At 42.8% G+C, this 12702-nt stretch overlaps 1 protein-coding gene and 1 long non-coding RNA gene across 5 annotated transcripts; one reads left to right on the top strand and one right to left on the bottom strand.

The window, feature by feature from the left end:
• Positions 1–212: 212 nt before the first annotated feature.
• On the bottom strand, positions 213–9765 carry LOC120060934 (Y-box-binding protein 1-like). 4 transcript variants are annotated; one of them, XM_039010373.1, is made up of 8 exons: positions 9503–9765; positions 5302–5365; positions 4987–5020; positions 4749–4838; positions 4112–4441; positions 2755–2852; positions 1290–1570; positions 213–562 (listed from the first exon to the last, which is right to left on the bottom strand). In XM_039010373.1, exons 1-7 carry the CDS (start codon positions 9609–9611, stop codon positions 1324–1326), a joined length of 972 nt encoding a protein of 323 aa, XP_038866301.1. In that variant the 5' UTR covers positions 9612–9765; the 3' UTR covers positions 213–562; positions 1290–1323. The 4 variants fall into 4 exon arrangements, with proteins under 4 accessions (XP_038866301.1, XP_038866302.1, XP_038866303.1 ...); XM_039010374.1 differs by having other exon boundaries at positions 2767–2852; XM_039010375.1 differs by having other exon boundaries at positions 4175–4441.
• A 617-nt stretch (positions 9766–10382) lies between these two features.
• On the top strand, positions 10383–11981 carry LOC120060590. Its single transcript, XR_005478248.1, has 3 exons — positions 10383–10673; positions 11056–11174; positions 11293–11981. It is a non-coding gene; the product is annotated as an uncharacterized LOC120060590 (long non-coding RNA).
• The last annotated feature ends 721 nt before the right edge of the window (positions 11982–12702 follow it).

Raw genomic sequence — 12702 nt, 5'->3', positions numbered from 1 at the left:
ATCATGCGAATGACAAAAATGAATATTCAAACTTTTCTTATCTACTATTTTATACCCAAGCAATAAGTCCCTCTGTCAATCAGTGAACGAATGGTATTTCTGTAGTTTATTGCCGTGGGTCTTGGGGTAAAAGAACACATTGTAATACATCAGCCAATTTATGTCAATACCACGGTGATTGCATTTAGCAGGCAAAACAAAAAACAGTTGAGTCGCCAGTTCTTCTTTGACTTTTATTTGAGCTTGCATTTTGTTAAAATTCATGTTTGAATACATAAAAAGTTTTTAAAAATGTCAAACTGACCAGATATCAAATTACTTTTTAAAAACCATTGTGTAAAAACTTAGGACCGATTTAGAAAAAAAACGTCTTCCGTTTCCCCATAACTTTTTTTTATATATAGCTGTCACTTAAAAATAATGGAACAAAACAGGTCTGCATAGATTCTGCAGGCAAATCGGTGGTAATCTGGTCAAATGCATGGTACAAGCTTAAGACGATCGTCAAGTCAAATCTGTTTCTTATTGCTCAGATCTTTGATGTTTCTTCTTGATGACGTCACTGTAGAGGAAAAGAGAGATTGTTAGAGAAGATACATTGACAGGTCAAATCCCTTTACTGTATCAGTCAACTCAGACTGTGCAGCAGCATCAAGACAGACAGGAGGACCAACAGAATGGCAGGAGGCCTGCAGTCAGTCAGGCAGACAGTTTGCTTGATCAAATCCATGGCATCACCATGGCCCCTGCCTTGGGTAATGAGCGCAGCGTCAATGGAAAGTGCAGACCGATGCTGGCTTTAGAACTCAAGAGTGAACTGGCCAGAGACATTACACGAAGGCCTACTGCCATCTGATGGACTTTTCCCACTGATATGTCGTAAATTGGGGGTCTCAAACTGGGGGCATGCGGGCCAGATGCGTCTTGCAAGCAGATTTAATGCGACCCGTGGTCGAAAATGTAGATTGTATATTGAGAAGTGCTGTGAATGACTACAGCTAATCAACTGATCATACTGAGGACTCAACCAAACTCTATTTAACCAGGTTTCTGGGATAAGTTATCATTTGGCCAAATTCCAAGTTGTATTTGAGATTTCTTTTATACATTAACCATGAATAAACCAGCACAGTCCACTATGAACAAAAACTAAGCTTGACTCTTTGGAAATTCAATCCAGCATGTTTTCTAACAAGGAAACAAATAATTGTTTACCCATATCCCAGAAATCAGGTATGCAGATTTGATTAGAGCACCAAGTAGCGATATGTGTGTGTGTTGGGACTCACCCGGACGATGGTAGAGATGGTATGCCGGTAGTTTCTACTCAGCCCCGCCCTGCTCGGCTGCGGGAGCGGACGTTTTCTCAAGGGATGGTTCGCCGTCGGCCTTGGCCTCCTTTCCATCCTGGGGCTTGCCACCGGTCTGTGGGCGTCTGCGGCGGTAGTTGAAGTTTCGGCGGTAGCGGCGCTGGCGGGGCTCCTGGTTCTCGCCGTCACCACCCTGGTTCTCCTTGTTTTCCCCCTCGCCGTCCCGTACCGGTCTGGGACGGGGTGGACCACCACCTCTGCTGTAGGACGGGACACACACTTTAACACCTGACAAATCTTAAAACAGCCCCTAGCACCCATACAACTTCAAATTATGACAGTGAATTCCATTTAAAAACTCTTACTGAAATCCCAACTCTGAAACATTGAGTCAAATTTCAGATGATTACCTAAATTGAAATTGACCCAAACCCCGGGGTTTGCAGATTTGATGGAATTGGAGGTGTCCAAAAGCAATTACGGGGATTTGATCCACCCAGCCTTCTAATGGGCTTAGGGGTGGTTGTGCATTACATGGCTGCAAGGACACATGGCCCAAACATCTTGTGTACCATGTGTGTGTAATATGTGCCATGTACAGTATGCAATGTGCTGCCTTGTCCTTATATTTCATGAATGGGCTTCTGTCAATTCTGCCATATACTCAAACAAGCTAAGAATTGACCATTGCCTAACAGTGCCACCATGTGTTTGAGCTTATAAAACAAGTGGTGGAGCTCACTCCTGTCATGTGTATGAACCTGTGTCTGTGCCCTCAACTACTTCTGATCAAGTACCAATTTAAATACCATGCCCCCATACAAGCTCATCGGTGCATACCAGGAGAGAGTAAAAGCAGTGCCATAACAGCCAAAATGGGAACAGGAATAACCTGAGAAAGTAATGGGCCATATACAGGGTGGTTGAGGGGGCATGAGAGTAGACGTTAACTACGCATATGCTGAGATCAGAGGTATTTATGCTCTATCCATTATTATTGTCAGAGAGAAGAGAAACTCATCACTTCAACAGCATTGATATTCATAGATTGTTTAGTTCAGGAATGATTCAAGATAATAGTCCATAGATAGTTTGGCCAATTCGCCATGTTCACACATTTCATAATACTTCTACCAATAAAAACAATCAGGACTAAAGAGACATGAAGTCGTTGTCATTTCTGAAGGAGTACCCATAGAGTACATTTAAATGCAAAGTAAAATAAACTTTCGGAAAGCAGTTGCCATTCAATGTTAGGCTGCAATAAGGGGAACACGCAGTCAGTAAACTGCCCAATGGTAACGTCGCAGATAAATAGATTCCGAATCACGTACCTTTGTGACAAATTCACCTAACCTTTAGTTGACAGGCAAATTAGATATGGCTTTCTGCTGTTATATAACCCCTTTTTGCAGCCTTGTGTCAATGAACTCAACACGCAAACCTTGGTCTGAACCTTGGTCGGAAGCCTCTGTAGTAGTTCTGCCTCATTGGTTTGTTGCCCTGGTCTGGACCTCCCTGGTTCTCGTCACCTTCTCCACCCTAAAAACAAACAGGAGTTAGTCACACACATTCAATCACTGACTCAATAGCCTAGATCCAGGTCTGAAACTCACCTTTTGGATAGAACGAGTCTTGAAAAACAGGAAAATATATACTTTGACGAAGGTCAAGTGACCGAAAGTTTAGTTACTATTAAAATTAAAATTAAATAAATGCACAGCTGTGCAGACACTTTTTCCTGTTTTGCATTTTACCTTAAGTTATTACCAGCCACTGATTCAGTGAGGAAATCAGTGACTGGTTTCTTCAAAATCAGTATTTGTCTGTTTGCAGCCAACTTCAGGTGCGGTCAGTATATTATATGAACCTAAGTGTTTTTCACTAGCGCCGACAAGACTCATTTTTCAGCCGGACACTTTCCCCACTTTAACAAGGCTACTAATTAGCTAGTCCTAAAATAATTCTGCTGAGCCCTCTTCCGTTAGAATGAACATTATTAATCTTCTAGCGATCTATTGATAGGACAGGCGCCCGTCAGTCACAAAGTCAGCGATGACAGGGAAACAGTGCTGGTTTGACAGTCTGCTGTCCGTCCCACCTCTCATTACCTGGGTGTGTTCTGTGCGCTGTGGTTGCAGCCACATTTCTTTACACCGGAGGGTGAGAGCATGAATTTGCACATCCCATATGTGGTAACGATGAGTCAAAATCCAATTAACCTATTGTTTTCTGGCACATTCATATCCTTTCGCGTGCAGGGTCCGACATTAAAGATGACCCAGGAAGAGTAAAAACATGTGCCGGCCCAATGGATCTTGTCGGCAACTTTTCAGCACAATTTTGCATTCCAGTTCAACATTTACCTGCAAAAATGGCTTAACCCTGGGGGACAAGCCACTCCAGACCACAGACGAGGAGGGCCTAGCTGGCTTCTTTTTCAATTTGGCTGGCTACTCCATGTGATTGAGGAAAACATCGCTAAATATAGATTGAAGCAATCAGCAGTAGGTGTAACATCTTGGGTTTGTGTGAAAGTTTGATTGATAGACCTATTTTGGTCAACCTGAGGTTTGATTTTGGTCTGTTGACCAGTGGTTTGGAGACAACTTTAAGTACGGTCAATATATAGACCTCTATGTAGACCTATTTTGGTCAACCTGTATTGGTCTGTTGACCAATACACGTGAGGTTTTGATTTGTCCGGCCATAACCAATTGTGGCGCGCATGTTTGACGAGAGTGTGTATGACATCACTGGAACAGGGCCGGACTGCTTCAGGAGTGCCTGTGACAGCGTACCTCAGTCATCTCTCCGCGAGGTGCGTTGGTGTACGGGGGCCGACGGCCGTAGCGTCTACGTACAAGGTATGGGGGGTAGCGCCGTCTCCCAGGGAAGGAGGGCCTGCGCTGCTGGGTCTGCATCTCTCCCTCTGGGGCGCTCTCGGCGCCCTCACGGCTCTTGCGGGGGGGCCGCTCTCCTTCGCCCTCACCGTCGCTGTCTGGGTATTCGCCGTCACGGGCTGGGCCCCTCCTGCGGGGGTACCGCCTATAGCGGTTCCGGTCAGCGGCATACTTGCTCCCCTGGACTGGGACACCCGCTGGGCCGGTGACATTGGCTGCCTCTGCTCCCTGGGAAGAGATACATACATAACCACTGGGGTGCACACTACCCTTCTGGAGTATGAAGTTGGTTTTAGCTGTGTATCGTTGCATGATATTGTGTTGACTGGTCAAATCCAAAATTGGGCACATTAGAATCACCGATAATCATAACTTTAAGGTACATGAAGTTAAAGTCTAGATTTGATTGCCTTAAATATGGCTAAACATATTAAACAAGTCATATGAAATAATTTGTGAGCCTGGAAGAGTGGTGCCAATTGATATGACAGCTAATAATAAAGCTCTCTGTTGTGTAAATAAAAGTTGTAACTACCTTCTCCCCTTCAACCACATCAAACTCCACAATTTCTCCATCTCCAACACTGCGAAGGTATTTCCTTGGGTTGTTTTTCTTTATGGCAGTCTAAAAATAATAATAAGAAAGAAAGTATAAAACATTTCATTACAAACTTGTCTTTGTGGTGCGAACTACAATCCAATTGTGATAACTGGAAAAGGTTCCATGTTGGGCAATAAATGACTCGACCATTGGAGAACTGGAGAGTTTTTACCTGGTGGACAAAGACGTCATCTTTCGTGTCATTCCTTGTGGGTGAAGGGAGAAAAAGGTGTAGTTAAATATAGGACAATAAAACCCATTGGATTAAAAATCTATTGTAACATTGAGGCTAACAGATTTTAACAGAACTGGCTTAATTGTGCATTCATTGAGTCTTTACACAACAAGAGCATGCCGTGGACAGCCAAATACACTTCCCAGCTTTGTAAGCAAATCCAAGCTGTATTAGGATTCGGAATGTTCCCTCACAAACACCCTCATCATATTAGTGTCTTTAGGAGACGCCCGGGAGAGTGGGGCAACTTGCCTGTTGATGAAACCGTAGCCATTTCTGACGTTGAACCATTTGACTGTACCCAAGACCTTAGTTGCTGAAAAAGAAAAATATGTACACACAATTTAGGTGTGATTCACTTGTTTTTATCCCCCTATATTTTTTTTGCATTCAAATTAATAAGGTGGCACCCCAAAAAAATGTACATGCACATGAGCAGTTTCTCATTTACATATTGCACATCAAAGGGGGGAAATTGTGAAGTGCACTTCAAGTGGGTAATCTAAAGGCAAGACTGATAAAGACCACAGACAAGGACCAGAGAAGATACTAGGGAAGCAAGCTATAATTAACCCCCAACCGTTGGGCTTTTTATAGATTCTGATGCTAAACCCTTGGTGTTTGCTTCCACCTGCCATGGCATGGTCCAATGCATATCACCATTACAGTGGCGCAACTTTCACTGGGGACAGGGTGGTCATGACCCCCATTCTGAAATTAAATTTTGTCCCTCCCAGTTTTATCATTGCACTGTGATACAACAACAAAAAACGGCAGCAGTGTGCTTGAGGACCACGCGGACACCTCAGAGCGGCCGAGTAGGCTGTTGGGAGGTTAGCCGGCTGGATTTAGGACCTGTCCGAGCGGGCTAATAGGCTGTTTGATGACAAAGCTTCTGAAAGACTGTTCAAGTCTTTGGTGCAGGCCAGCCAGAGGCAGCTGCTGTCAGTGCATGTGTTGCACTCTTTCGACGATTTGTAAAAGCAGAGCAGAAACTGGCTACTCTTTAGTTGACTGATGTAGCTGGCAAGGTAACTGCTGTTTAACTAAACAGAAGAAAAAAGGTGTTTATTCCCAGAGCTGAGCTGGTAGTGTAACAGATGTAACATTGGCTAATGTTTCATCTCGACTGAGGTGAATGAATTAGCTAGCTAGTAGCTACCACAACCAGCTCTAGCTATTGGTCAGATAGTAATAATAGCCACTGCATATCGATATCCAACAGCTTTTTGTATGAAATGTTTTGTAGCCTTTGTTTTGTCCCATTTCAACAGAAGTAAATGAACTTGGCTTGCTTTCGCCAGTTGATGTACCATTCGAATTGGCTAGCGTTAGCTATTTGTTTTGCTTCAATCACACCAGACCTGAATCAAACGATGAAATCAGCGGCCAAACTATTGAAGGTTAATGGTTTGACGTTTTCAGTGCAATGTGAATCATAATTAGAGTCGGTATAGCATTGTAACGTGAAACATCAGTCAGTTTCGCTAACTAATTCCCTATTTTTCACACTGACAGTAATAAACAGCTCTACAGGCTTTACGGTCATCGTACAGTCAGTACACAACATTATGCTCATCAAGTCTTAACAGGATCAGATGGTGACAGGTGTCCCAGCAGGGTCAGACAGCCAGGGAAGACCAGTCTACAGAGCGCAGGTTGATGGGTAGACCTACAGTATCTACAGGACAGCAGTTTAAAGAAACAGTCTGGGATCTGGGAATAACGGTAATTTCAATTATTGAACAATTGATTCTATTCTTGGTTAATATAATGTATAAATGGACACCAAGGTCATTCTTTGTCATCCCTCATCTTAGGAGGATCAGATGGTGACAGGGTTTCAGCAGGGTCAAGCATCCAGGAAAGACCAGTCTGACAGAGCGGAGGTAAGTTTTTGCAGATAAAACACTATTCTCTGTGCAGTAAGCACTGGACAAGCCAGATGCTTCAAAGATTGAAACTATTTTAAGGGAGGAAAACCTGGTAGAAGCTGTTGATGATGAATGGATACAGATATGTTTGAATGCCAAGTCATGTTCATATAATCTCAGACAAATTGTTGCCGTGTAAAACCACATGCCAGCGAAACATTAACATGGAATCAAAAGTCAGTCCTCTGCTGTAGGTAAATTAACAAAAGGGGATACATTTGCATAGGTTATGGTCTTGTGAAGGCTGGCTGAATTCTGGCAAAGAGTATGTTCTTTTATCTCAGCATGTCTACAGATTCTCCATTCTCCCTGTTTTTGTTTGCTTGGAAATGTTGATACTGGAGACTTATCAAAAGAAACTATAACCATTAATTGGAAGCTTCAACAATGTCACAAAGGATGGACGAAATGTCAATTTAGGTATCACTATATTTGATTACAAGATTAAGGATATATTGGGCAACTTTCATAAAGTCTGGATGCCTTACATGGAATACAGTATGACAAAAGTATATTGAAAACATGCCCACGCCAGGGGAGATATCTATTTAGGCAATCTCTAGCTGCTGGGCTGCTCAATCCTGGCCCTGGGGGGCTGCCGTCCTGTGGGTTGTCACTCTGGCCTTGGCCTAACCCACCTGAAACCAATAATAAATGTTTCAATGTTTCACAAGCAGAGTGGGGGGAGCTGCAGGGTGGTGGACCCCTAGGGACAGGACGACCCAGCTCTACAGTGTGCAAGTAAAAATGCCTCTACAGTGTACTATTAGAGATTAATTATATGGAGGATGTGGTGTTTGTGTGTAAATGTATGTTATTTTTTAGTTTTTATTACTTGTTTCCTAACATTACTTTTAGGAAGGCATTTTTTTTTTTAAAGATGGGAAGGAAATTGATAGGAGAGTTGTGTTGTTATTGACTAGACTGGTGGGGGTCAGGTATGCAGGTGGCTGGCTAAAACTAAAGTTGCACCCCTGCATCATTAGCTCCAAAAACGCCCATCCTACGTGTTATGAGACCAGAACATATCGGTACTAGCCTAGACATTCAATGTGGCCTACCAGCATTTAACCAAACTGATCAGAACGAGTGCCTGCCCTGGAGGTAGCATAGCTAGCTAATGTCATGTGTAAGCTGGACTGCTAATTATTTTCCGAGCGGAACTATCTGAGCATCATTTATGAATACTAGGTAACTAGCTAGACAACCATTTACCCAGTTCAAAAGAGCAAGACTTGAATCTTCGCACGTGGCGTCGCGCCTTATGATGATAGCTTGCTACTTTGCTAGCTAACGTTAGCATATTATATTTGGTCTCAACCGTGTGGTTGGACATGAGCCAGGATGTCGTTCATAACGTCAAATTAATACTCATGTGCACAGAGGTAGAAATAGAGTGCTGGGTACGGTTTCATGCTTAATAAAAGTACAATTGTCAGCCAAAGCGGGACAAAAGAAATTCGTAGAATCCGAATATCAAGGCGGACATTTTGGGGGCCCCTATAACGTTAGCTATCACCTCGACCGAACGGAACGCTATCTAGCTTACTAGCTTAGCCATCTGCAATTTTACACGAAATAATAATTTGGGGGCTATGCTTTTTCATCATACACTTGGTTATATAGTTATCTAACGTTAGCAATGTATTAGCGAGCTTGTTAGCATGATCGCTAGCAAGCGAGTTAATTAGTATGTGCATAGCTGCGAACAAAGGGATACGAATGCAATCGAGCCTCTGCAGTGCAGTCAATCATGGGCCTCAATGAATTGTTTGTTACAAAACTGTCGTATACACTACCAATGTATTGGAAACAGTGTTCTTTATGTGTAACCAGTGCGTTACGAAACCGGGAACCGGTCACGACCACGGCCAATATCTACTTCTGCAAATGTTTTGACAGGTTAACGTTAGCTGCTGGCTAAATCACTGCTAGATACACGAGACTGCGGACAGGAAGGTAAGGTCAATCTAACTAACGTTGGTTACAATTACAACATGTGCCAAACCAGAAGCCAAACCACATGCATTACAGTATTAATTAACGTTAGTTAGCTAACGTTACCTCTAAACTTGTCTCATAGGTCAGGTGTGTGGTCAGACTGATTGATGCGTTACAAGTTAGGCTAGGTAGAAAACAGTTGTAGAGCAACTGACATTTTGAATTGGCAGTTGAGACTAACTATAAACGATATCTAACGTTAAACGATTTCAAACTAGCCATCATGCTAGCAAACTAAATAAAGAAACGGAACAATATTTAGCGGTTGCTATCTAACTAGTTAGCTAATAACAATATTATCTAGATTTAAACAACTAGTTAGTTACCTAACGTTAACTGTTTTAATAATCAGCTGACGTTGAACTAGCTAACGTCAGTTAGCCAATGGACATAGTTTATAGTTAAGCGAATTGTAGGTAAATTAGTAAGCTTTTTGGGAGTAACGCTTCTTGGGAGTAACGTTACCGTGCCAAAAACCCACAATTGCATTTAATGGTTCACCTGGCCAGCTTGCTTACCGATGACCTTCTTATCCCCCGCGGAAACGGCGGCTGCCGCCGGGCTGGATGGGCTCTCCGCGTCGACGACAGCAGGCTCCGGCGGTTGTGTCTCGGCCTCGCTGCTCATGTTTTCTGGTTGGTTATGGCTTTTGCCGGCGGTGGCTCTCTAGTGTGTTTCCCGGTTCTAGATGGTAACCTGGGCCGGCGGTGGTGGGGGCTGCTGCCTTCGGGCTCTCAACTTTCCTCTCCGCTCCCGTTGCCGATCGAACTGGGAGGAATGAGAAAAGATGCAAAGGAATATCCCTAGCCATAGTCCCTCCCACTCTATAATATAATTGGTCGAATTATTTCCCCTCCATGAACATAACGAATAGTTTCGTTACTATTGGTTATATTGGTTGCCAGTTATTCAACAAAAAAACACCATGAATATTGGTAGAAGAGAAATGTCGAAAACCAACACTGACTACAAGACAGAGCCAGACAGACGATCACGACACATTGTAGCTAGTTAACCCATTTTGTTACATTGTACAGTACGCCTAGATTATGGAGAACCAAAACTGCCGTAATTAGAATTTCATTCATTAATACATTCACACAAATAGATACATACATTAATACATCCATATAAATGTATACATAAACGGATGAATGATTGCATACAAATATATTACTATTTAAATAATTAATCCCACTTTTATTTTATTAATTTATATAATTTTCCTGTTTCTGTATTTCTTCCTCCAATATGATAATGAGGGGGTGTCAAGCAAAGGTATGTGGGTGGTGTCTAACACACCATTGGTTGATCAATGCCACAGTGCGTTGATCGATTGCATTTGCCTGGGCTGCATTCTGTATGATAAAGTGTCCAAAGTTTAAAGGTCATGTTCACAATAATATATAATTAATTAACATTTTGTTGCTTTGCCACACGTGCACAATAGAAACTCACAAAAATAACAAACGGCACATTTTCCTTGCTTGACGTAGAAACAGGTAAACCGTTTTGGATCACTGTGCCAATGACTGTACCAGATCTGTGTTACGCGTGGGTTGCCTTTGACAATAAGGCACCGGACTACAGCCGTATAGTTTTCAAACTAGAAGGCCAATAGACGAGAGTAGGCAAGAAGGAGTCTACCTGGATGGGCGAGAGGAATGTCCAGTTGTCCATAAAAGCATGGTAATCTACCTCAGTTTTACACTTCGCTAACTAGCTAGATAATGAAGTAAACTGCAGTCAAGTAAGGAGGAGCATGTTGTCATGATGGAATAAATCACCTATGTGAAGCTAGCCACAATACGGATTAGCCACAATAGTGGAATTTACTGTTTGCCTTAGCAATTGTTAGTGAGATGAGACATGGCGTCATAAAATAAATAATATCTTAGCAAGTTATACATTCACATGTATGCCATGTACTGTAATTTGTCATAGCTGTTATCACACAATGGCATGCATACTTTTAATTAGATCTATTGTCATTTACAGACAGGAATGTGAAATTGACATACTGATACATAAATCCTAAATACATGTGCCATTTTCTTGTTAATCTCTGCAGGTTTGTCATCTGATTTCTTTGAGCCTGGTGGAGATGGATGCAACCATACTACAAGGCAGGACATTTCGCTGCATCCAAGTTGAGGCTTGCTACCAGCAGGAACATGGAGCACTCTGTCAGTAAGTCATTATATTATTGTTTTATATTGCATGATACTAGGCAAGAGGCCCTGGGCCAGTCAGGGGTGAGGGTTCTCTCTCTTTATAGCACTCACTACCTCTATCCATCTCTCTTCAGGTGCTACAGAGACAGAATGGTCCAAGGACCTCCAGAGCCTTCTGATCAATTACCTGCGTTCTCTTCAGACTACAGAGAAGTAAGCTCCACTCATAGTGTACCTAATGCATCATGTAAACCTCCTTCACTGTGGCTGTCCGCCTGTGTGATGACATAGTATATTATCTAGAGCCACTTGTTGGATTGGATTTACTGTACTCACGCCATAAGTCATGCGCTCTCCTCCCTGTAAACGTCTCCCAGACTTTTATCAAAACTAACGTGTCCATCCAGCCCTTATCCCCAGGTGAGTCTGTTGGACTATGGAACTTTAGAGCAGCACATCAAAAGGCCTGCCACCCTGTTGTCAGGTATATGCAGACAGTTCCCTGAAGAAGGATGCCACTATCAAGGCTTAAATGCCACATTTTGGGGATGACCAAATGCAATATAGTTTTGTATCAACTAATTTGATTAGATTACAAAACAACTTTTTCATAGCATGTTTGTCACTAACTTTTACTTATTTCTGTGGTAACTTAAACTCAACACGTGGAGATTATGATTCAATAGGTCTAAAGTATATGAACGTCTCATGTAAAGGATGAATACATTGTATTAATGTATATCACACAGGTCTCAAGTAAAATATATATATATCCCAGACAAGATTGAAGAATGGGACAAGTAAAGTGAATATTTGTCAGTAATTGTGTCCGTAGCAGTTTTTATGAATTTAAGTGGTTACATACAATACATGTGCGACTGAATGACTTTACTTCCAGGTAAGGCCCTTGCTTCTGGTACCACTGAAGGCCACAGGCAGGCAGCTTAAAGAAATGTCACCATCCAGGGCCATGTCATAGCATGCAGTTGTCTGATTTGTGGCCTGCTGGAGGTCATTTTGCAGGGCTCTGGCAGTGCTCCTCCTGCTCAAAGGCGGAGGTAGCGGTCCTGCTGCTGGGTTGTTGCCCTCCTACTGCCTCCTCCACGTCTCCTGCTGTACTGGCCTGTCTCCTGGTAGCGCCTCCATGCTCTGGACACTACGCTGACAGACACAGCAAACCTTCTTGCCACAGCTCGCATTGATGTGCCATCCTGGATGAGCTGCACTACCTGAGCCACTTGTGTGGGTTGTAGACTCCGTCTCATGCTACCATTAGAGTGAGAGCACCGCCAGCATTCAAAAGTGACCAAAACATCAGCCAGGAAGCATAGGAACTGAGAAGTGGTCTGTGGTCACCACCTGCAGAATCACTCCTTTATTGGGGGTGTCTTGCTAATTGCCTATAATTTCCACCTTTTGTCTATTCCATTTGCACAACAGCATGTGAAATTTATTGTCAATCAGTGTTGCTTCCTAAGTGGACAGTTTGATTTAACAGAAGTGTGATTGACTTGGAGTTACATTGTGTTGTTTAAGTGTTCCCT

The sequence above is a fragment of the Salvelinus namaycush genome, chromosome 16 (assembly GCF_016432855.1).
Source record: "Salvelinus namaycush isolate Seneca chromosome 16, SaNama_1.0, whole genome shotgun sequence".
NCBI lineage: Eukaryota > Metazoa > Chordata > Actinopteri > Salmoniformes > Salmonidae > Salvelinus > Salvelinus namaycush.
This window is presented reverse-complemented; position numbering and strand designations above follow the sequence as displayed.